The 26,220-nt window shown below is 42.4% G+C and overlaps 1 protein-coding gene across 1 annotated transcript in view; it reads left to right on the plus strand.

The window, feature by feature from the left end:
* The window catches only part of LOC122779979 (reticulon-4 receptor-like 1), a 72,760-nt gene extending 46,940 nt beyond the window's left edge, over positions 1 to 25,820 (plus strand). The window contains exons 3-4 of the mRNA XM_044042723.1: positions 21,182 to 21,636; positions 22,282 to 25,820. Of these exons, the coding sequence (XP_043898658.1) occupies positions 21,182 to 21,636; positions 22,282 to 23,181 (1,355 nt within the window). The 3' untranslated portion in view covers positions 23,182 to 25,820. The remainder of the gene's footprint in view (positions 1 to 21,181; positions 21,637 to 22,281) is intronic.
* Positions 25,821 to 26,220: the final 400 nt, after the last annotated feature.

The raw sequence follows: 26,220 nt of genomic DNA on the forward strand, positions 1-26,220 counted from the left end.
GGTTTTGCACCGACTAGATTGTCTTTCCGTATCTGTATCACGTCTTTCACCAATCCTTATTTTACGGATCAGCTGGCAACCCTCGTCTCTCTTCCGGTTTGTGCTATCGGAAAAATTCCAACGGTTTCTGAAAGCTGATAAAATGCACGTCAAAGCCAACGTGCGGTTATTACGGTAGTTTCACTCGCACTGTTTCAGGAAGCCGGCGAATCAGAACACCTGTACATAGTTTCCATCTTTTTTGGCCTGTATTTGCACATAAAATACTGTTCAAATTCAAAATATAACACACGAAATTTGTTTTTCTTGTACAACCGCAGTGTTTTTCTAAATAAGATGTTTGGTTTTCTTCATTTGAAATTGTTAAAAAAAGTATTTTAACATGCAGTACACTATAAATAACTGCCAGATATTGGAAATTATTCTGGAAAAATGGGCAAAAGCACCCTTTTAGTGGTTAAAAAAAAGCAAAAACAGTTCAGACGGACGTTTTGAGGGTAAGGTTTTTTTTGCTTAATTCAAAATGCTTAGCTTTAGAGCATTACGTTTAGAATAAAAGGTATAAGACACATGCATGCTGGGTAATATATCACCAGTGAGCATCTCTTGTTGTCTCTTGACAGTAATATTCATCTTGATGTTGTGCGACTACTCCAGTCTTTTGTGTCGCAGCGACTGAACAAATGTTAAATAATGCTCAATAACGACGACAGAGGATCTTGATATTGGTCAGCGTCGAGCTACTGTTCAGAAATTTGTCTCACGCCGTCGTCGAGTAATAAATTGTTATCCGTCATAGCGTTAGAAAGCCAGATAACTGCCTGTTTCTCCAAAATGCCTCTCCTTATGTTAAGTGCTATGCTGGGATTATAGAATTCTCTTAGCTCTCAGTCAAATTTTGAAACTGGCAGCTGTGAGAGGTATAAATTATTCGACAGCACACTTTCACGATTCACCAATTTTCGGAGTTGACGGGTCTGGTTCGGAACCATTTATTGAGATTAGTTTGACATTATTTTAATATGATATTTAAAAAAATCATGAATACTCAAATTTCTGCTTGGAATTATGATTAAGTCTGAAATGTGTGATCACGGAGTGAAAAACTGATTTTCTGATCTCGAGCTGTTGGACACATACAGGCCTATAATAGTGGAGTTCTCGTCAGGAAGAAAATCTCACATATGAACCCACTTAGTCTTGAAGTGACACAAGTGTGTGATGTGGAATGGAGCACATTTGTTCTCGTTCTTACATCTGTACAAAAGTTGGCGTTTGATCATTAACATTTCACGATGTCTGCAGCGATCAAACTGTGTGTGTTAATGATCACATGTCAGTCTCTTCTCAAGGTAACAATATTGATCATTAAATAGTGATGACGATAAAGAAAAGCCAGTCACAGCGCAGCCCCAAACATTCATCGAGCATATTTTCATTGCACATCAGTCAGTGGAGAAGTCGATGAGACGGAAAGGTTACAAAGATTTTACATGGATGACAAACCAGGCACAGACTTGCTGTTTCCGACTTCTGTGAACCTGAAACATACCTGAGCTGAAAGTATTTTCTGCAGGACACAAAGGTTTGGACATTCTCCACACGAGACTGGGGGGAGTAGAGGTGTTATCCCTCATTAAAAATATCACAAATCACTCCACTTGTCCTTCTGCACCCACATATCACCTGTATTCTAAACCTGTCCCCCAAAAGTGGCCTCAGATATAAGGAGTTGCAAGATGTAAAGAAGACACGATGGAGCTGTTTTAAAGCATTAAATGGTAATATGAGTACTTTGACAGAGGCTAGAACTACTACTACTACTACTACTACTACTACTACCACTACTACTACTACTACTACTACTACTACCAAATATAATCATAATCAACAACAGCCATTTCCAACACAAACTTAATAAAAATGATGCATACATGTGCTGCTCTCATATTTATGGAAGAGTATTAGGGCCACATGCATGTAAAAAAAACAATAGCATGAATTCTGAGATTAAAGTTAGAATTCTGAGATTAAAGAAAAAATCAGAATTCTGAGATTAAAAGCAGACTTTTAATCAGAATTCATGCTGTTTTATTGATTTCTTTTTTTACATGTGGCCCTAATAGTCTTCCATACATATTACTCAGATCAGGAAAAATGCAAAATGAGACATTATCTTATATCTTACCAGATTTGTCTGATTTGTCATCTACATTTTCTATACAAATACAGTTTATATGAGTGAAGAACTACAGTAAGCCACTGTTTCCCCATCTAACTGCAGAGTGGCCTACATTTTTATGAAGTTTCTCTCAATTATGAGCAGAATAAATGAATCATTGATTATCTTTCTGACACTTATAACGATGACGGATATTGCGGCGATGCCGATTTACAGATACATGCGATAATTAAATGGAACATAAGCTTTAAAAACAGCCAGACTCATGTATAACTGTTAGGCGTAATGACAGCTGCTCCGGCACAGTCGGACAACCACATATATATTTAGTGCTAGTAAGTTGCCAAGCTGCCTTTTCCCTCCTATACTGCTCGTTCCTTTTAATATGATCTAAAAGTGATAAAACATGTTTCAGTGTCATCAAAAAGAAAAAGAGTTATTTCTATGGTAGTTTTCCACATCTCAGTAGAGCCAGATTTGACATTCTTACGCCCGTCTGTCTGTCTGTCTGTCTGTCCATCTCCCTCCGCTTCCCCGTCACAGCAAATTCTTGACTTTAGCTCTTGGAGCTCTTGACTTTAGCATCATGCCAAATAGATAATCAATAGCTTTGTTCCCCAGCATGCTAGATAATGGTTAGAGTTGCCAGTGTGCTCAACACACCTCATTAACCACTGGTCGCAGTGGTTTGGCTCTTTCCAGTGCCGCCCCAGCCCCAGTTGTCAACACTATGACTAATAAACCTGACAGTCACAGCAGCGACGCTCTTATTTCAGCGCGGCTGTCACATGCCTGTGCGATGACTTTTATTTTCATCACCCCCGATTCAAGTCCTGAAACACAAGAGGACTGTCTCTGCTCTACTCTGTATGTTTTCTTGCTGGAAGCACATCAATAAAAATATAAAGTAAAAATTGTCCGTACGGTCATAAAATCAGTCAGAGGGTGTGATTGGTATTTCAGAAACGGACGCTGAAGCGGGCGTAAAGTGTGACTTCTATCACACACACTGTACTGTACTGTATCTACACACACACACACACACACACACACACACACAGGTGCTATAGGAGGAAAAAGGTGCAACACCTGAATATGGTGTGCTATGCTACCTGTTGCTTGGTAACCAATAAATGAAATAATTTATTTATAAGGGACAACATCAGTAAGTTTTACTCTCTGAACGTGAAGGAGACGACTTTGCGATTGACACAGCGCACGTTCACACGTCTCGAGCTCCTGCATTAAAACAGTGCAATCACCGCGACAACGACGACAACAACAACAACAACGGCGCAATCAACAGGAAAACAAGCGACGGGAAATCATCATTCCTATCCCTCGTGAGAGGAGATAACTTTAAAACAGGGCATAGTGTTTGTCTCTTACTCTTCATGTGTGCATCCGAGTCGTTTCCCCCCCTCCACATCCACCTCCTCCTGGATTGGACAAGCTCCCTCACCGGTGCTTGTGATTGGCTCAGAGGCTCCGAGTGCATTGCCATGCAGTTTCTGTGTCATGTAAGGAGACGAGGGCTGCGGTGTTGGTTTCAAGAGAAACGCACAGACGCAGCACCGGAGTCTTTATTTCATAAACTAAATTGTGTGAAGCGTCATGTCAACAAAGCAGCTGCAGTCAACCTGTTCAGCAAATTAACATCCTTCCCTGTGATAAAAAAAAAAAAAAAACATTCAGTGCTATCCCTAAGCACAGCAGGTAGTCAGGCCAAGATATTATTTAGTTGCTCAGATTATTTCACAATAATGTGGAGATTTCTCATTGGAATTTGCCCCCGAAAAATAACAAAAATAGACCAAAAAAAAGTGGTATGAGATTTCTTTCTGAAGCAGTGAGCTGATAATCTTTATTTCCTTCTTCAAAAAAAAATACTACTTCTTTTCCTCCACCGTTATTGTTCAGCGTTGTACGGTAACACCTGCATATTTCACTAAATCCAATCCCAAAGAGACCTGTCAGAATCCAGCAGGTCAGACTGGATTTAGACGTGTTATTATTCAAATGATGCTGCACTATATACGTCCCTGTATTACAACAATATAACCTACGGTGTATAATCTAACCTTGTTTAAAGTGTTAAACACAGTTAAACACACACACACACACATCTTATTCTATAACATAATCAACATTTGACTTTGCCATGGCAAACACAACAATAACGTTTGACTGTGTTGAAACATGAGGAGGAGGAGCGTATACGGCGGAGACGCCAGGAAAAGGAAACGTGTGAAAAACGCAAACTGCTCTGTTGAATATTTATTTTCTTAATTTATTAATCAACGTAGTCCTAGGAGGCTTTGGAGTGCCTGTTTCACTCTGCTCAAATAGCTATATAACTTACAGTGCGCGTGCTCATTTAATGGACACATGCAGGACAGTCACAGATTATAGATCATTCCAGTTGGATTAAAAAATGACCGGAGAGAGATAGAGAGAGATAGAGGGGCTACGTCAGGAAAAAGAATGAATATTTCATCCAACTCTTCTCTGACTGTCCTGAATTGAACACACAGACCTCCTGACACTTAAACTGTTGCTGTGTTTTCTGATGTAACGCTCCCTGTATCCAGGTCAGGACTATACTGTTTTATCCTCTCGTCCACTCTGACTCCACGAGCACCTTGATACAGTCGTCAGTAGATATGACGCCACAGTTGAAATCAGTGTTGAAAAAGAAACAACTCTTTAAGGTTTTTACCCGTTTACTACACTGCACCAAGACAAGGACACGAGTCACGTATTTAGCCACATATTTCTGGGTGTTTCAGGCTACATTCACACGTTCTATTCAGAGATCCATTCTGGTCCCCATGGCATGAATGACGTCACCCGTCCATGTGCAAGCTGAACTTCAGTTTCAAAACACAGTTGATTAAAAACAGAACTGGCAGCACCTCTATCAGAGAATAGATTATCCAAATAATACAAAGCAATTGTAGGGCCTCAGAAGCCCACCTGTGTCTTTTCTTACATATCGCCCCCTTTATTCTCCATCACACTGACTTCATCTCCTCTGCCTCGCTGTTAAAAATGGCTATGTTTTCTCACTCCAGCTCAGTCTTGCAGGTTTATTTTGGTCCCGTGACTGTTAGCACAGCGACACACAGTCGAGTCCTCACACTGATCCACTCCTCGGTCTTACCCCGACACTCCCCTCTTTTCATACTGGCCTAAACTTTTTTTTTTACAGCATTGGTAATCTTCATCTCCTCCTTTCTCTGGTGATCTCGGTTGTCCTCTCTCTGTGGCTTGGACACTTTAATCTCCTTTCCCTTTTCTCTCCTCTCTCACTCACTCCTTCCATCTGCCCGTCTGTCTGTCTGTCTGTCTTTCTGTACCCCTCCGGACATTTGGGAGCTATATTTTCAGCAAGGGAAATGCACGTTGTTGGCTTTCGTGGGGGTTAATCAGTGCAGGGGTGCGAGGGCTTAGCCGGAGAGGTTACTGCCACTGTGGGACTGTTATTACTTCAGCTGTCACTCAATCGGCAGTCGGTCTGCACACACACACACACACACACACATGCACACACACAAAAAGAGAATAATCTGGTGTATAATGTTTAAGTTTGAGTTAAGGTGTGTGTCATGTCTGATCGTATGTGTGGGACAGTTTCTTCTGTTCTGACTCATTATTCAAGATTCCTTGGGGGGGGGTCACCAAAGGTCGTCCTTTCAGGAAACCGTCACACACTCGGCTAATGAGGTAATCCGTCTGATATCTTTTGAAGAACCTTCCTATAGGGCTGCACGGGGATCACAGCAGGCATATTTAAGGAAAGTTCTCACACATCTTCAGGATACTGCAAACACTAAGTGGACACCACATTGTCATTCGTTGTCTTCATTGTTAAAATGCAATTTCTGTGTTTGTCTGGCGTGAACAAAAAAATCACAAATTCAGCAGCGTCGTTGAGCGGCAGCCTCCAGCTGTGCCACATTTCTCAAAAGAATAGATGCCGTTTGGATTTCAATTTTCTCAAATGTGCCTTTCGTGTTAAACGTCTACCGTCTATATGTTACGGCATTTTCATAAATCTTTAAAAGATGCCAGTGCTGGTTAGGGTGTGGTTAATGCAGCCAACGCAGCTGCCCAGTGTGGATTGAGTCGGTGAGAGTGTGTGATGTTAAATATTTCAGCTGATGTCCTCACAGGCGTTTGCCAAGACTATTGATGTAGTTAACAGCTGAAAGACAGACAGGAATAGATCACGCGGGTAATAAGGACGGCCTCTGATTGTTGTTTTCATTGACAGTGACAGCAGAGCTGTTTTTTTTTTTGGCGGGCGATGGAAAAAGTGAAAGTGTCCCAGTGTGCCTCGCAGTTTGGATCCCAGCTGACTCACCTGCTCAACAGTTACATCAACATGGATGAGCAGGGTGTGGAAAAGAAATCCCCTCAGCTGCTTTGCTTCTTTAACATCCTCGTTTCACATGTGTTGTTTTCCAACTTCACCCACTCGCCTTCCTACACTTTCTTTCCCTTTTAAATTTCTCCTCTGTCTGCCTCCGTTCTGTCCTCGTCCCAACATCTCAGTGGGTTCAGTCTGAATCTAGAGGCTACAGATGTTCGCCTGGCGCTTATTTCCAGCTCTCTCCCTGTTGAAATAATGCTCAGCGCTCTTGTTTTGATGTGTACAATAAACTTACTAGAGGGAAAACCGCGGGAGGTCTGTGCAACACTGGGAGTGGCACAGTAGGAGAGGCGGCTCACGGACAGTCAACACAGCTGCTGTAGACAAAAACAGCACGGCGCTGCACCTCTGCACATCCTGCTCACTGCCGCGCATCGTAAACAACGCCACAATGCTTCACCATGACTGCACGTATTTTGACTCATTATTAAAAAAAAAAAAACAAAACGAAAAGCTTCAGTTTCTCCTCAGCAAAGAGTGGAGGAAACAATCATTTCTTCCTTTTTTTCAACTGCATTAGAGGAGATAATCACTGTGTTTCAAATGCATTGATTCTTCCTTGTTTTATTGGTGGGTAATGACATTGTAGCTCCGCAGTTTGCCAAACAAATGACAAGAAAGCGTTACGTGCTGACAAATATTGCACTTCAGGCTGTCTCTGCACATTTACTGCTTCCTTTTTGAATAGATTGGTGTTTGTTTCAATGGTCCAGACACTTCCTGTTTTACATTCCCGGTCCTGTAATCAAACCTTTTTTTTTTCTTTTTTGGTTGTTGTGTGAAGTGAAGAATGACTCAAAGAGATTTGTGCAGCCCATAAAGTAAAGCAGCTCCTTTTCCAAAAAAAAAAAAAGGCAGCTAAGAGGCTCAAGGGAGGATGGCAGTTGTCTCCTTCCAGAACATTATGCCTCAAAGCACTGACGCGGTGTCACAGCCAGAGAGGAACACAAAGGCAATGAGGAGAGAGTGCAAAATGCAAAAAGGGTGGGATAAAAAAGAAAGATGAAGGGAGATGGAGAAAGAGAGAGAGACTGACAGAGAAAGAACTTGGTAAACTTGTCATAATGTTATAGACGACATTCATTTATTCATTCATTCATTCATTCAGGCTCATGCGGCATTATCGGGAGAAAACCCGGCTGTATGGTGTTCCTGGATCTCCGTGACGAGTAAAGCCAAACACGCGTCATGACGATGATGATTTGGGAAAAAGAAATTGTGTCGTTTCATTGCAGTTCACACAAAATGTCCGCTGTACTTTATAACTGCAAGATCTGAATCAGTACGGCATCATTTCTTCATGACGACACCTTGTAGATATTTGCAGTTATATCTCATGAAGCAATATTTTATAATGTGGTATCTTTGGAAAATGGAATACTTTTCAAAAAAGGTCAGGAGTTACTTTTACTTACTCAACATTTTATCAGTTGAAGGAGAACAAAGTGCAACAGCGTTTGCCGTTTATCTTTTTTTTTTTTTTAATAATATTCTGTAAAATGTTACACGAAGCCCAGTCCAAGGAGAAATATGAATAATCTAATAGTTTACCTAATTTACGAGGGGCAGGGATTTCAGGGGACAGTGCCAGTTTATGAGTAATCACTATACGTAACTTTCGAGATAAATGATCACAGATACATGACAAGGGCCAATCACTTTTCTACAAAGTCTATGGAACACAGCGAAGTTACCGATGATATAAAATGTCAAATAAACTAAATTACTCTCGCACAAGCCCAGGAGTTGCAAGATGAAGAGATGAATTAGTGAAAAATAGGAAGTGAGAACGTGTATATATAATAGTTCAAGGCTGACGCGACGAGTTAAAGTCGGCAGCCTCTGGCAAACTTATTTACTTAATTTAATTATGAAGGAGCAGAAAAAGGACAAGACACTTCAGATGCTTAGAAGAGAGTCTGAATATTACGGAAACATATGCAGCGTTGGTTTAATGGAAGTCGTTATGCTCGCTTAGGTGTATGAATAACACATTCAAGGATGTAAAGAACGTCTGCATTTCATCCACTATATCAACGTCTTACCAAATGGAAAGCTTTTGATCACTAAATGAATCCTCACTTACTTTATGAATGAAAACAAGCGCTTTGATTTATACAGCTTCTCAAATGTGAATGTGAATAACAAATGCTATTTGTTCCATCCAAAAAAAAGACAATAATTAAAGCTGAATCATTTTAATACACCAAAATATACCTTAACAAAACAGTAAGATGTTTTGTTAAGGTATATTATGGTGTATTAGTAATGGAATTATCAGTCCTGCACAATCTGCCCTTGCTCCATGTCACATTTCTCTTGCATAAATATCCAGTAGTCCAGAAAATGAGACGTTCCTGTTTTTACTTTCCTGGCACAGACGATTGTAAACAGTGAGCAGAGTGACTTCTCCTCATGTGGTTTCTATGTTTGACGCATTTTGTTTCCGTTGGATTTATCTGCGTGAAAACAAACAAAACTGGCGGAAAAACACGTCAAGTTCTACACGAACTACAGTTGTGAAATTACCCTAAACGCCAACAAACAAATCCTCTGTAGATTGAAGAACACGCGCACACACACACACACACACGCTTTGCTCCTGAATGCATGTCAGACTCGTTGGTGAAAGGTTGCTCTTGAATGTGAAGCTGTGGGGGTGTCATTTTGCTTTTTACGAAAGGAAATAATTTTCATTTAATTTCAGATCTGTCATTTGTCACCTGTTTTCTCTCTGTAGGAGTTTAAACGGTTCCTATTTATTACTTGGGCTGAGCCAAAAAGTGAGCAGACCAGAAATGTCAGTAATATTCTTCATGGTCGTCCGTTGAGCAGTAAAGTGTTCTTTTGATTTTGCTGTTTTCTCGTAACCTGACGAGGCACAAAAACACTCGTATGTGCTTAAAGTCGGTGAGCGAGGAGTCTGAATTCTATTGAAATATTCATTTTTGATGGCTAAACAAGCCACACTCTTTGTTTTGGGCGATAATCTCCATCAGCAACAACAGTCCGACTCACGACCATGGAACTCTGGAGGGGCGGGGCTGTGTGCTGAAGAACACTGATGGATTTTAACTAGACCTTTAAAAGATAACGATGGATGAGGTCCCGGCTATTGTGATCGTATTTGCTGAGGAGGCGGAGCTTCAGCGGGTGCCACGAAATGACATAGTGTCGTTTTCCAGAACTCAAACCACACAGATTAGCTGGAATTATTTTCCCCTGGTAAATATCTTCCTGGCAATGTTGGTGGAAAAGGGGCTAATTACTGGACACCAAGAGGAATACGAAGGATAAGATCACCTAGTTAATGGATATTGTGAGGGTGGGGATGGAAATATCAGCCGTACAAAGCAGGAAGCTTACTCCAGTGCACACTGTGTGTGTGTGTGTGTCCATGGTAGCAGGCGCGTTTCGCAAAGTCAGAATGTAATCGCTGTGTTTGTTTTGTTGGTCCAACCAGAGAGAGACACTGCAGATAATGCAATGTACTGAGAGTAACAACATCTCTGCTCACAGAACACACTGAGCAGAGGAGTCAGGATTTAAAGAAGTGGACAAAATGGCTTCAAAATCCAATTTCCCAAAACTGCTCTACATTCAGGAGGGAACTGAAGGGAGCATAACTTTGATTTTTTTTTTTTTTTTTTGGGAGCACATTCAGCAGGTTCTCATTTTTAGTATCCCCCCCTCCCCCTCAGCACATGCGTCATACCGAAGATGCTAGAAATCCGATGGAATAGAAAACCACATAAAATGGCGACTTCATGTGTATATTTATGTGCATACTGAAAAAAATCCCTGCGTTTCAGCGTGCACATGTCAAACGCTTTATGCTAATCAGGAATTTCTGGGAACGCACGTGCATGTGTGTGTGTTTCTTATATTCTCAGCTCATTTATGGTTTTCAAAAACATTTGTTTTTTAAATGTACTTCACTTCAAAGAGGCATGCTGCGAGCTGCGAGCCCTCATTTGAAGAAAGACAGATGCAAAGATAAAGGGAGAGACATTTTTATTTCAATGTGTACAGTATATAGAAGTAGTGGGGGAGGCGCCGTGCAGTGGTGGGACTCATACCTATCGGGCAATACCCTGCAGCGGAGAGGTCTCTGTATGTGTGTGTGTGTGTGTGTGTGTATTTGTCTTCCAGGCTTCCAGAAGAAAGAATCCATAAGATGCATATGCACTCGCACATAAACACACACTGATGAACCGCATGCTGCTGGCATTGCCGCCCAGCCCTCTGCTACTTGGTGGCAAAGCATCAACAAGCTCTTGGTCTCTTTCCATATTTTGTGCAGCTATCCTTTTAGGGACAGTCATTGGCTTAACCATAACCAGTTAATAACTTGTACCCTAACCACAACACAAATCTTAGCCCTAATCTTACCCATTTCCTTAGAAATTAGGTTTTGCCTCATAAGGACCAGGTTTTGGCCTCCATGAGGGCTACTGGTCCTTACAAGGTCAGTGTTTATGACAGGAAAGGTCCTAAAGATGCAGCAAACCCGCAGACACACACACTCTACATTGACCTCCATTAAATTGGACATGAAAACCAAATTCTTTGTCCTCAACCTAACCAGATAATGCCAAACCTAAAACTTAACAAAACACAATTCACATATTATCTCTAACTCTATTCAGAGCCTTAGAAATTAGATTCTGCCTCATTATGACCAGGTTTTGGCCTCCATGACGGCTATGGTCCTGACAAGGTCAGAATAAATGCCAATTTAATGCCAAACACACAGACAAACACTGCATTGACCTCCATTAATTTGGATATAATAAACAAAGTCTTAACCCTAACCTTAACCTATACTAACATATAATCTCTCGCTTTAATCATCCTGTACAAAAACAACACACTTTCATTAACGTGTGGGACAGAGAGTTCGATATTGCAGTTTAAGTAATATTGTGAGAGAACTATAGACACTTCTCCTGCTTAATAAGAAAAAGCTTCTCTTTATGTATTAACACAAAACATTTTTTTTTTATTTTTCACCGCTTGTCTAACACTTATTTCCTCTATGAATAATATTTCCTATAAAGTGCCGTTATAATTTCTCAGACGTTAGACAAAGTTCTTACCCTGGAACATAAAAATTGAGCATATTTAGTCAAACAATAAATTATCTGCTTTCAAGAGGATAAAAAAACTAAAGTATTTCCTGAGGTAAATCAAAATGGAATTAACTTTTTGTCAAGCAAATGATTTATAAACTATCTGCTCTAGTCCACAGACTATATAGTGTGAAATGCACTGCATAGTGTGAGTGAAAACAGGAAAACACCTGAACAGATAAGGGTTTCCAGGGTCACATCCTAGAATATCTTTTTGAAGGAGAATTTATTTTAACACCAACTGAAGGCTATAAATAATATATAAAACCTGGCTTGTTGTTTAGTGTTGTTCTTATTGCAGTAAAGACCATTCATCGCTACAGACTCAGACTTTCCCCACCACAGATGCAACTTGACATGTATTGATGAAGGCTGGTTTTAAAATATCCAACTTTTTGTGGCCTTTTACCTTCTGTTGTCATGTATTTTATATGTCAATAGAGGTGCAATTACATAAGAGAGAACTGATTCACATCTTATTGCAGGAGTGCAGGACAAACATGTCGCCTTATGAGAACAATAATTAGACTCTGAGGCAAGATGCACTGATAAGAATTATCGGTGACCTTGGAGAGCAGGAGGGGGAAAGAGCAGAGTCTCATCCGAGATAGTGGTGCAGACGCACAGCTTAGTTTTAGGGGGGCGGGGGCAAAAAAATAAATGTTGATCTTCACTAATGCTGCATGCGAATTCAGAGTCACAGTCTCCCACTGGGGTGGAGCCTATTTCAGACTCAATTGTAGGAGTTTGGGAGTAAAATGAGGAGAAGGTGAAGAGGAAAAAGAGGAGTAGACACAGAGGTGGCAGAAAAAATGGATGAGAAACCGAGAGTATTATGTGTTAAAGTGGATGAACATAGTGAGTTGAGAGGGAGGATGAAGTCTGACGTATGTATTCAGTGTGTGGGTTAGGGTTCACACGGGGTTACGTGTTTGGACGCGTTCTACTCGAGTGTGGCCTCATTTATTCATGTGTCCCCTGTGCGAGTTATTTTGAGTGAGCGCTCACGTGTGTTTGGAGGTGTGTTCCTGTTTCTACAACCTGTGGCCTTCAGGAAGGAGAATCAACACATTTCTGAGGTTGTGAAGAGTGTTGTTGTTGTTGCTGCTGCTGCTGCTGCTTCTGTGCACAAACTGTTAAGGGACAGGCTGTATTGTGGTTGCACATCTTTCTGAGGTTACTCACTTTGTATGAGGGAGAACACGGATTCACACGGTTACAAAAAATATAATAAATAAATATAAATGTTTAGTTAAAATACAGGTGCCTTGTCCTTGTGTGTACGTGTAGGATTCCACGTAGGAGTTAAGCCTCTCAGGAAGCACTTGGATCTGGAACAGTTGTTTATATGAAACTGAATATTTCATCGTATTCCCCTCATAGGTACCACCTATAGTTTAATTTGCCTAGAGTTTGATACACTGTTCTCTGAAGTTTCTGCCTCAAAAATCAAAAACTAATTCCTTTTGTGATGTTCAAAGCACCGAAAGAAAGGCATTCAAATGCTTCTCTAGAAGTATAGTGCTCTGATGTTTTACTCTTACTCTACAAAAACATATAGTGGCCATGAACCGAGAGCCACTTGGCAGTGGAGTAAAAAAGAAAGATAAATTAAAGTACAGAGGAGCAAGAATGGATAATTAAAATTTGGACCAAAACCCACAGAGTGGAAAGACAATGAAAAAAGGTGTATAAATAAAGAAAATGGAATTAAATGAACTGCGTCTCGAAACTCCAGGCAACAAAGTCCACTTTTTCAATAAAATTATTCTTACACTGGAGATACACAATTCAATAATATAGACTGTCTGTGTATGTGTCAGATTTGCAGACAGGGCCGCGCCTGCAGAACAACAAAGATATTTGAATATTCCATCACATCACATATAATCTATAATAGGGTTAGAGTAAATGTTTGTACAGCTAATGAAAATGAGCGAGTCTAATTTAGCTGTGGTGACGTGTGCCGACTTCCAATGGCCAACAGGCACGGTGCCAAGTGCAGGAGTGGATCCAGTGACCACAATCAAAGGTGCATCCAGAAGACTTCAAGTCATCCGAATTAGTCGCGTAGAAACAAATGTGGTCGACCGCTGTTACATTGCGAGTGTCTACCTGAACACGAGAGGAGCAGATTAAACGCGCAGAAATTCACTATGAAGAGGAAAAAAACACTAGAAAGGAGGAATGTAGAGGAGTGGAACATGATTGTAACCTTCACAGAACCCAAACACCATGACTGATGGCCGAGTTTAAAGGAGCAACCTTCAGATTAGTTAGATCCCATGACTGATTGGGGAGTTTAACAGACACCCTCTCTTCACACTTCATCCATCTCTCTTTAGCGGATGGAGAAAAGCTGCGACACCTCCTTCTGTTCTCCCCTCATACATCCTTCCACTGCCTTCCCCCTGCCCTTCTCATAGTTCCTGATTGATGTCTCCTCTCCACTATTTCTCTGTCACTCCACCTGAATGCATTTTCCTCCAGTGGCATGCGGTGAAAGATGTCACTAAGAGAAAGCGGGCCGTAGGGGAAGTGTAATACTTTGCCACGCTAATATCCCGCTAATGGTGTTGAGAGAACGTTTGAACTGCTCTAACTTGAAAGCTATTAAAAACAGTTTGGTGTGACACACTGGATTTAGATGTAGGGGGCTGATCCGGCAATTTCACTCCTGCACAGAAAACTGTATATGCAGCTGTGCTCGCGAGTCATTAATCACGGTGTTGCTGTAAGGTCTAACATTTGTCAGCAGCTGGATAACTTATTTTGGAACTAAACTTATCACACCGAGCACTGGCAGTTCTTTAGTGCTTAAAATCATTCTCCATGGGGAGGCTGTTTACGATGCCAATCTCCTACTTGCTTTGGCCGGTCAGGCTGGACAGAAAAAGGCCAATGCCGGCCCGTGATTGGCTCAGTCTAAGGCGAGTGTGCGGTAACAGCGTGTTATCAGATACAAAAGCCCAGTGACAGATGATCCCTTGGACTTTTGACTGCAGTGAAGTCGCTTACTCCAAGTGTCAGTCTGGATCGTCGGATTTGCTCATCGCCTTCTTCCCTTTTTGAACATGTGCATGTGTGATTTGCAAGTGTAAATCCATGAGCACGAAATCTCTCACTCCAAGACGCCTCAGAAACAAACAGAGTGCAAGAAGCACAGACAGACACTCTTTGATGTGGAGGACTTATGTAATAATAAGTACTGATGTACTTTTAACCGTCTTTGTAATAGAGACAGATGGGAAACTAAGAGAACAACAGCGAGGAGAGTGGAGGAGGGTGACAAAGGATGATTCATGCACGGAGTGGAGGGAGCAGAATGATTTAGTCACAAGACCGGGAAGTGACATATCCGGTGTATTGGCCGAATTGGACATACAGCCATTAAGGGAAGAACCGCAGCTTCCACGATGCTGCACTTTGTTGGCCTGTCCTTTGTTGGGTCATTTCTCGCCGCTCTCCACTGAGGATATTTGCTAAAAGAGCATTCCAAGACACAGGAGGGCGTCCAACACCTCAGCAATGTACACACATCTCAGCAGACACAGATGTCTTCTGCCAGATCAGGGTCAGTACGCTGTGAAAATCCAGCAACGAGTGTACACTTGCTCCTTTGGGGTTATACACATCTGTGCTTAAAACACCTGTTTGCAGTAATGCAACTCTCATTTTGTTCAGTAAGCTGATTTTTTTAATGACCTCTAATTAGAAGTTATGTTTCAGATTTTAGTGATTGTGCAGTGATGTCCGTATAAAGCCCTAAAACACACGTTGGCTGGTTGGCACAGGAAACGGGGGAAAAAAAAACAAAACAATGTGCAACTCAGGAGAACATCAATGCTTCTGCCTGAACTAGTATTCAAATTGTGTGCTAACAGCGCTAACCACAGTGCCACACTGTGCTATGAATGTCATCCGTAAATTAAATATTCTCACCTCAAAGGTTTATTCACAAAAACGCTCCTGAAGGACAGCAAACACTCTCTGTGTCAATTAAAGCAGTGGCTCTTAAAAAGGGGTCCAGGGACCACTGGGTGTCCACAACCCATCACTTGGGGATCTGTGAGGTAATTAAAAATTGTACAATTATGACTTATGTCACACTTTCTTGTCAAATGAAAAATATGGGTTTGATTTTATTGAAGATATTCGCTGCACACTGTTTTAGCATTGGCAGGCACATGCGACCAAAGGCATGGAACTAGATCTTTACTCGGCTTTGAACACAGCTGTGACTGCAACTCATTTTGTCAAGAACAACTTCGGAGAGGGACGGGTGAAGCACACGTTGCTATATCACCAATGTATCGTCGTAAACTTCTGCAGCGAGTGTTAAAGCAATGCAGAAAAGGTATCGCCATTAATGCAGGAGGAAAAGCCCTGACATTGAAGAGGGTTTTAATTATTTTAAAATCATTTCTAGCAGTACACATGACAGTGAGCATAGGTTTAATCTACGGTCCCTCACGCCAGAGAGATTGTGTCTTTGTCTTTGATACCTGCAAAAAACAGATGCCACTTCAAAGTCTGCATGCGGCTCTCTCACACAGACACGCCATCATTTTGGTGTGTGGTCTCAGTGAAGCAGGTCATGAAGGAGAGCAGGAACCACAACAACAGCAGCAGCAGCAGCAGCAGGGGGAGGAGCACTGTATGTCTGCTCACATCTTTTTTTCCACTAATAGGCAGGAGTTAAATAGCTTATGCTGTGACCTGTATCATGTGATTATGCGTGTGGAGAGTCTGTGTGTATATACACTGGAGGGAGAGGGGAAGAAGCAGGCAAGCAAGTTTTTCTGAGTAAAATTAGAGCGCGATTAGTGTTGGTGACAATCTTAGCCTCTCAAATGACCCAATTACTGCGTGCAAAGATGGCAGAGGTTGTTTTTTTTGCATTTTCTCTCTGTCGATGTCTCGGCCCTTCCATCTCAGTTCACACACACAGAGACATCACAGTTCTGTGTGGATTTCAATGGGGGACAGTATGTTGTATACGAAACAGATGTCATAGCGCTGGGACAGATAACGACGAGGCCACAGCAGAGAATCGGACCACTGATGGTGTTTGGCAGTGGAGACAAAAAACAGCCTTCAAGGAGGCCTTTCTCAGATCTGTTAAAACCAGGGAGATACCACTTAAAGTGCCTCGGGATAATGAATATTGATTTTTCTTTCGACTTTAAGCACTTTACTTCCCTTCTGGACAAAGAGAGACAACACCGGCTCTTCTGAAGATCCTGAAGTTGAGCTCGCAGTTTCCTTGTAAAAGAGCACATTTTCATTCCATTCTGTGCCACGTGCTAAGTGTTTATAATCCACTCTGATGAAGCCAATAATATACTATATGCTAGTCCATCATCATAATCCATTAAAAGCAAAGACAACTGCAACAGCTGAAATTGGTGGTGTGTTCAAGGACGCATCAACTTAATTTAGAGAGTCAGCTGTTGAAAGTCCCTGAAGTGTAATTCTTCTCGAGGAGAAAATACTGCGAAAAACTTGAGGGCAAGTGTTTGGACTTGCAATTAAAATGAGAAATCATTTGTACATTACTTTGCCCAAGCAGTCTTTTTAGCATTTAACTATTTGAGTACAACAACATTTACAGGCACATTTTTAATAAGACGGATTGTGTGAGCGGTTCTTGGTTCAGCTCTCATCAGGAATCACAGGGATCTTCTCTTAAGCTCAATTTCTCTTTTTTGTGGAGCCTTAAATAAAAGGAAACTTTCAAGACTTCCAAACATTTCTAGGCCACAGAGAATCGGCGGTGCAGAGCCACAGCAGTATTGACCTGATCCGTCTCCAATATGAAGACGGATGTAAAGGCTATGTACTTCATAACACGAGCGGCGGGGATTATATACACTGCAGAGATATTTCAGCTGTGTCTTTGAGGCAATGACGCCATTTAAGTCTCTCATTAACGCTGCCAGAGATTTATCACCATTTGAATGCGCAGTGCTAAATGATCTTTGGGATTATGCTAAGCTAAATCAACCACCAACAAGAGAGGAGCAGCATCTACAAGTGTCTAAGCTTCCCGCCGCCCCTCCTGCGCCGTCATTTATAGCTCCGTTTTGCAAATTCGTCTCCGTTTGGTTACATATTGTGAGAACGCTGCTTAATTAGCGCAAATTATCGGTGTCTGTATGCATGTGCGACATGTGCACGCACACACACACGCGTGTGTTCGCACCTGAGAACATGCGTTTTGTGGTACGCGCATGTGTTTGTCTGAGTCACCGAAGAGTGGTAGGATTATTTGGCACTTCCCCTGAAGTCACAGCCGTGTTCTGTGCAGAGCAGACAGACATTTAAACACCTACCTATAATGGCCTATGCGTCGCTGTCATCCCCATCACCCTTTCTTTAGGTACCGTCTCACTTGCTCTGCTCCCTTTCCCTCCCACACCACCATGCTGTGCCTCTCTCCCCTTGCCTCCGCTTTCATGTTTGAAGAGCTCCTCATTCCCTTTGAGTAGAATATTGCCCATCTCTCCCCTCGCTATGCCTCCACCCCCTCTCTTCGCTCCTTCCTTTATATTCACCGCTCTGTTGCCTTCTCCCAGAGTGAGTGGCAGCTGTCTCCCCCAACTGCCAAATTATAAATGGGAGGCAATTGTGACAATGGCCTGACAAGAGGCATGTGTATGTGCTTCCCTCTGTGTTTGTGTTTTCCTGTCTGTCTGTGTTTTTGTGTACACATTATGAGTGGCATGGAGGGATGGAGGAGAAACAGAGTAGTGAGACCACTCTTGTAATTGAACCCTGGCTGTGCTTATTGAAGCTTTTAGAAAATATCTAACTGGGGAAGTGGGAATTTAGACAAACAGCAAGCTGGAAACTGATGCCGCACACACATGAGTGTGTGCAGAACGCTACATGTTAAACATTAACTCAGACGACGGGACATAAACTGACATCTGGTGCAAAGGAGTGGACCTACAAAGCACCTAGTTTTTAAAAATGTTAAAGAATCTGGGAACCACTGTTTCTTAAGCACTGCAACAATAGCAGTCTCTGAAGGTTTCGATTGTATCTCAGCCTTCAAAATTCTCAGTGGTCCCAGTTCACAGACATACATACAGTATGTACATAGAAAAGTGAATGTTATCATTTCTCAGCGCTCTTTTAGTCACTCATAAGTCGAGCAGTAAGAACGAATATTTTCCTCCCTTTATTGCGCCTTGTTTCTTTTTCCCATGGCAATGAATCAAAGTTTCCAAATGATGCAGCACAAGCGAGCGCAAGATAATAAAGCTCCACATCGTGGTCTCTCCTTCAGGGCACATGAAAGTCAAAATGTGAAAATGTAGTTTTTTAATCTTAAGGTGTTATGCACTGTATGTAAGTGAGCTTTAAAACATGACACGGCTCACCGCAGACTCACAACAGGCAGAAACAACCTTACCTTACCAACCTTATGGGGGAAAATGTGTCATGAAGAATCCGATTTTTATGTACCTTGACGCTTCTGACTGGGAGTTATTACAGGTTTGACAATTGGCCTAATGCCAGCGAGACGCCTCAGCCTAATTGCAAATTTGCAATTAAACGTCCATTTATATGTTGCTGGCTGCGCTACAGCTGCAGAGCTTAGGCAAACGCCTTCAGATGTTTGACGACATGTTTAGAACGTTTGAAAACAAGGTATCAGTTTGAAATACTCTAATCCAGCGCTGATGACAGCCTGGTTTTTTGCCGATTTAGATCCAGAGCAGACAATTTCACATAATCAGTTCAAACATACATATGCTAAATGTTTTTTACATTAATATAGGAACTACAAAGCTTGAGCTATCACACTAAATCACAGCTCAGTCAGGGCAATAAACTTGTTCTCAGTAAGAATCACTACCAAAGTCACAGGTACATAAACAGACACGGGGCATTCTTTTTTCTTCTTTTTTTTTTTACAAATCGCATGCACATTGCAGCAAATAGCGTCTTTAAACCTAATTAACAGACACAGCAGGCAGAGCACAGCGGTGAATGAAGATAAAGCTGCAGAGAAGTGGAGAAGGAGAGGGCAGAGACGCATGAAGCAAAGGGCAACGTAGATGGGGGCAGATAACGCCGATGCATACAAGAGGAAAGAACAGCGATATAAGCAGTGACCCCCATAATCATAGCGATTACACACCGTCGGTAAAGTATACGGAGCAGCGCAGCCATTTTGGATGTCGTAGCACAAGGCCTAATTAGAATTAATTACAATTTCTTAGTCGCAAGCACAGGCTACTAGAATTTGACATATTATATAATTCATCATAAAACAAGCTGCCATGATGAACGCTTTTGTTTGGCTTTTTATTCACTGTGAAAAGGTCATCCTTGACAAACACAGAACAGGTACGGCCATGACGTCGTACGTCACATGGACGCAGGCACAACAGTCACGTAACAAGGACATCGTGTTAACCTGCACAGACCAGCACAGGATAATACCGCTATCCTCCGCTGACATTTCAGAACATGCTGTTCTTTACAAAGCAGCAGTGTCACAGTTGACCCAACATCTGTCCGTCACATCTGTCCAAGCCACTGATGCTCTTGAACATGCACACGCACAGAGAGGGAGAGAGAGCCACACTATACATGAAGCATCAGAACGATTCATAGTAAAAGGGGGGAAAAAGATCGACCTTTATCAAGTTCACACAATGCTCCTGCTTCATCCTCCACCTTCTCCCTCTCTCCCCCCCACCCTTCATTTCCTTTATTGTGGGAATTACAGGTGTGATGCATGTTCACTTGTAAGCAGGAGAAACATTGATTTTCTGTCGACTTTAAAAGATAACCCAAGGATATAACTCTGTGCGAGGGGATGCTGTACGTGTCTGTAAGTGTGTGTTGCACATCACAGAGACTGGGCCAAGGAACACAAATAAAAAAAAGTGTATACCTTTATGACAATCATAAAACCGCACAATAAAAACAAGACCACACACATTCTTCTCCAAAAAGTGTTTGTGAATACGAGTCGTGTGTTCTTTTATGACAGTACTTGTAACGGGAGCTTCTTAGTTTTAAGGATTTTGAAGGTTTTGCCACAAACGTTTAATGTGAAGGTTAGATTTTGGGGTTTAAAGCAATCTTAAGAGGGAGATAACACTTGAGGGTAAGCAAGGTTAAGGGTAAACAGTTTGGGAATAATTGAACATTTTATAAGAAGATGGACTCTTGAAAGCGGGAGCGAGTGTTTGTGTGTGCGTTTCAGATTTGTGTCAGCATTGTAATTTGTCTGCACTGAACCATGCCTATTATTGTCCTTGTAAACTGAGCGCAATGAGTGTTTCATTCAAGATGAGCCTGATAACAGATGCTCCGCTGTATGAATTCAATTAATACTGCTTGTGTTTTTCCCCTCGATCTCTTCTCCCCTCCCCACCTCCGTCTCTTCTCTCTTTCCTCTCCTTTCAGGTTACGGTGGGGTGGAGTTACTGTTGGTGCTGTGTGGCCTAGATCTGTCTCTGCCCTGCCCTCGCCACTGTATCTGCTACACTTCACCCAGCACCGTCTCCTGCCAGGCCCACAACTTTCATGCCGTGCCCGAGGGCATCCCCGCCCAGAGCGAGCGCGTCTTTCTGCAGAACAACAAGATCCAGCGGCTGCTTCGCGGCCACTTCTCGCCCACCACCACCATGCTGTGGCTTTACTCCAACAACATCTCCTACATACAGCCCTCCACCTTCCACGGCTTCGACCGCCTGGAGGAGCTCGACCTTGGGGACAACCGGCACCTGAAGGCCGTCGCTTCAGACACGTTCCAGGGCCTGGGTCGGCTCCACGCCCTGCACCTGTACCACTGTGGCCTGATCAGCCTGCCTGCGGGGATCTTTTCGGGTCTGCATAATCTCCAGTATCTCTACCTACAGGTACATGGATAATAGCCTCGTGTTTATCTCTACTGTATAGTGCATCTGCAGCCACAATCGCATTACGGTGTAATCTGTCCATCAGCCTGGCTCTGCACTTAATGCCTATGAATTGGACACTGATCAAATGCTGGCTGTTATCCTGAGTGCAGGGAAATACCACAAAGCCTTCCTCGCACTAAGTAGCCAGTCGTTTCTGTGGTCAACCACCGAAGTACAACAGCACAGGAATTAAAGAATTAAAATCGAGGATCCCATATATGGTTTCAGTAAACACATGGTGGGTTTATGTTGAGTATATCGTCAATTTAATTTGGCATGGCATCAAGGTTACAGCAGCTCACGTATAGTTAACACACAATTCATAAAGGCAAAGAAAACCATGTGTGATTCATTTCACATCGCAAAGGAAACTCTCAAACACTCCAACTATGGAATGAGCTGAGAGATGAGTCACAATTGTAGATTAGTAGATTAAGTGTTGTTGTGTTTGTTGCTTTTTAACATTTTAAATTTGGATTGATGGTATTGTTGCTGATTTTCTAGGTTATGAATGAATTGTACAGGTTAGACCAAATCATTTCCTTGGTGGAAACAACAGTTCATACCTCAAGGTTCTGTTTTTCTTTTCTTTGCTCTCGGCAGGACAACCAGTTAGAGTTCCTGGAGGATGACCTGTTCATCGACCTGCTGAACCTCAGTCATCTATTCCTGCACGGCAATCGACTGTGGAACCTTCGGCAAAACACTTTCCGCGGTCTCGGGGTCTTGGACCGCCTTCTTCTCCACCAGAACCGGATCCAGTGGGTTGACCGCCAGGCTTTCCATGACCTGCGTCGCCTCACTACTCTGTACCTGTTCAACAACTCCCTGACTGAACTATCGGGTGCCAGTCTGACTTTACTGCCAGCCCTGGAGTACCTGCGACTTAACGACAACCCCTGGGAGTGCGATTGCAAGGCTCTGTCACTTTGGGATTGGCTGCGGAGATTCCGAGGTTCCACCTCCTCTCTGATGTGCGTGTCACCACCGGAGCTGGCAGGGAAGGACCTGAAAGCGCTGAAGAAAGAGGATCTGCCCAGTTGCTTGTCAGGTGAAAGTCACGCACGCGGTGCCCAGGATGGAGAGATGGAACACGGGGAGTCTTTGAACCACCTAAACCGTCACAGAAAGCATCATAACCACCATCAGCAGCCCTATTTGCCACACGGGGATCAGTACAGCTTCCCTTCACCGTCACCGCTGCCACGGCCGCCTAAGGGAGGCCGCAGGAACTGCACCCGCCGGGGCCGCAAGGCAAAAGGGGGTCCAAATGAGGTGCAGGTACTACAAGAGGGGGGTGAGACAGACTATACCCCAGACGGAGGTAAATATGACCTGCCTGCAACTGCAAGGAGGAAGAATAAGTGCACCCCCAGGACTTCTGTCGGCCCGCCAAGTGGGGTCCAGAGAGCTAATAATAAAGCAGAGTCACAGCGAGCAGATTATATGCTCAGTTACTCATCAGCCCTGCTGCTGTCGCTCATTTCAGTAATCCTACGCTGAGAGTGAATACAGACACTGTTGACTTGGTGGTACAAATCTATGATTCATTCTCCTGAAACAACCCCGTCCAGGCATAACTGTGTATACATAACTATGTATAAAGTACATTATCAAATATCTACTCTCAAAAGTTTCCCTGAGGTAATAAGGCAGGGATCTTTGTGAGTCATAATCAAAACATAGAAGTCAGGGAAAATGATATATCCCATTGCTTTGATGATGTCACCAAGGGAAACAACAGGAGAACTTTGTATTTGTCTCTGTGGGATCGAGTGCTTCACAGAATCCACGTATTTACGACATTGTACAGCCACGCAAAGTAAGAAGCTAATGATTCATTCAGATTAAGGCGAGAACACCAGACAACGGGGTTCAAAGCGGTTTCAGACTTAGCTCTCTTGACACGGTAAAGCTTACTCCGTGCACCCTTCATCTGTCATTCACACTGAGACACGTTTTCTCACTTCTTACCTACACATTTGGAAACAAGACTGCAGACACAATTAGCTGTAAAATGAGTCATCACATCAAGTTCCAGCAGTAAAGACTGTAATTACTGTACGTCTACTAATTAAGCAGTTTTACTTCCATGTCTTGCGGCAGGGTTGACTCAATTTAATGCACATCTGTGTTTTTGGGTTTCATGCTAAACTCGAAAAATTCATAAAAAAGAAAGAAAAAGAATCAAAAACCACCGGACTTGAGAAAATATATAGCGACTGTCCTTTTCCCCTTCGCATCATAACAACTTGAAAGCCATTCTGAACTAACCAATCACACGGGACGTCTTGTCACAGTTAGTTGTCAATGAGTGAGTGGGAGAACGTGTGATGATGTATCCGTTTACTGCTCGTATAACCGTGTGTCCACTGAAGAAACCACTAAAGCCATGAGAGTAGAACGAAGCTTAAAAACAGCAAGAGTGCCTAAAAGAGAGCCAACAGTTTGAGGACAAACTATGACGGAGACATTTTCAGTCAATCTACGACCTCGCCGGCTGCAAAACAGAGGCCTCAACAAGCCAGAAAGGTCAAGGACCAAGTACAAGCTGTGGCCGGGCTCGCAAAACTTTCAAACTCCAACAAACTGTATTGCACTTTCTTCTGTGATGCTGTGGAGGTTGATGTGAAAAAAACTAAAGAATAAATAATATACATGTATTTCCATCAAGCACAGACAGTTCAATCCAAACACAGACCTTAGGTTTTCAAATGCTGGACAAAAAGGTCCTACAATCAGGGAAGAGTTAGAGTACACAAGCCGACCACGGGTTCCAGAAATTGTCTGATCAATTGTCGGAACATAGAAAACAAGAAAAAGTTCACCACAGAGCAAGGAGACAAACTACTTTTACAGAATGTCTTGCTTTGTCCTTTCTTGTGTGTTGCATGCATACAAAAAAAAAACAAAAAACAAAAACACACCGGCAGATGGACTTGTCAGCAACGCCTGAGTGGAAAGTTGGATTTTAAATGCTGCTACGCCCAAGAGGAGCGATTCCTGGAGCCTTTTCTGAGTTACACGGATTCTTCTTCTAGGAAATAAGCCGAAGGACAAAGGACAGAGGAGACTGTGGGGAAACAGAGCTCTGAACAATGAAGTGGAGCAGTTCAAGCACAACGACCCATAACAAAGCCCAATCACCTTCACAGCCTTCCTGTACCATGTATGAAAACAACGAACCCCTCTTAGTCCAGGCCTTTCAAACCCCAGTTTCACAGTAAGAGTGCTCGATTACAATGTACAGATGCACACGGGCCGTCCAGGTACCTTAAACTAGCCAGTAATGCTTAAAGTCTCCCTATTTCTTACACCATTACAAAGTTACACATTCTGGTTTTTTGTTCCTTTTTAAAAAAAACTGCCTTTGTATGCAAAAAGAAGACCTTGCTAAAAGGCTAAATTCATGGCACAATGACAAAAAGCACAAAGGATTATTAGTTTGGTTTAATATTGCAATTGGATTGGGAACCCGAGAACAGGGGCCACATTAATTCTGCTTGTGTGCGTTTCCTGCTGAGCTCCGCCTCGTTCTGTCAATCTATCTAAATGTTGGAGTGTCATTCTCCTCTGACATGTAGGATTAGAGACCCTTTACCGTTTGTGCTGCTGTAAAACCCAGAGGTGATGTAAATTGTGTCTGTTAATTCTTGTGAGTTTGAAATGTTTTTGTAAAAAGAAAAGAAAAAAAGAGAGAGAGAGAGAGAAAGAAAAGAAAAGACGATTAAGTGACTCTGTTGTGTCTCAATAGTTCCCATCAATAAATAAACAGGGACCTGGAGGTTGGAAGTTTGTTTTTTATTTATTATGATTATCATGCTGATTTTCATCCTCTTTTTATTTTGCTTACTCATTGAAGATAAATGGTACGCGCCGCACTGCCATCTCCTGCTCCTCCTCCTGTCTCTGCTCTATTCATTCCTATGTATTTCCCGCCCGTCTGTCTGCTTATTTTCTCCCTCCCTCTCTTCAGTCTTTGCTCCCGTTTCTTCAAGGCCTCATTACCGCACTCTCTATCTCCTTATTCTTTTCCTCTGCTCTCTTTCTTTGTGTAACCCAAATATTTTGTATGTGGTTATCAAACAATGCCAGACTCAAAAGCTGTTTATAAATAACATTAAATGGAAAGTGTCCTCAAATGGCTGAGGTTGTCTGCGTTTATGTGCCTCCTCTTTGTTAGTGTATATAGACATCTGTCTATGTGTGGCTAATACACAGACCTCCACAATGAGCCCTGAAGCTGAATGATAAGGCCGGGGAAGAAAATTGTTTAAAAATAGTGAAAGAAAGAAAAGGAAGGAGAAGGAGGTAGTGGAATATGTTATTACATTCATCTGCTGCAGGCCTCCTCCATGTCCTAGTTTCACTCATACAATCAGCAGCCTCATATAAAATATTCATCAGAATGACTGTAAGCACAAGCCCAAACACACAAGCTCACAAAAAACACACACCTGTCAAGCTGTATTAGCTGTGAGGACGGGAAGCAGGTGTCTTGTGTTGGGTCGAGGGGAGGTCAAGAGAGGTAGTGGGTGTTGC

The sequence above is a fragment of the Solea senegalensis genome, linkage group LG13 (assembly GCF_019176455.1).
Source record: "Solea senegalensis isolate Sse05_10M linkage group LG13, IFAPA_SoseM_1, whole genome shotgun sequence".
NCBI classification, from domain to species: domain Eukaryota; kingdom Metazoa; phylum Chordata; class Actinopteri; order Pleuronectiformes; family Soleidae; genus Solea; species Solea senegalensis.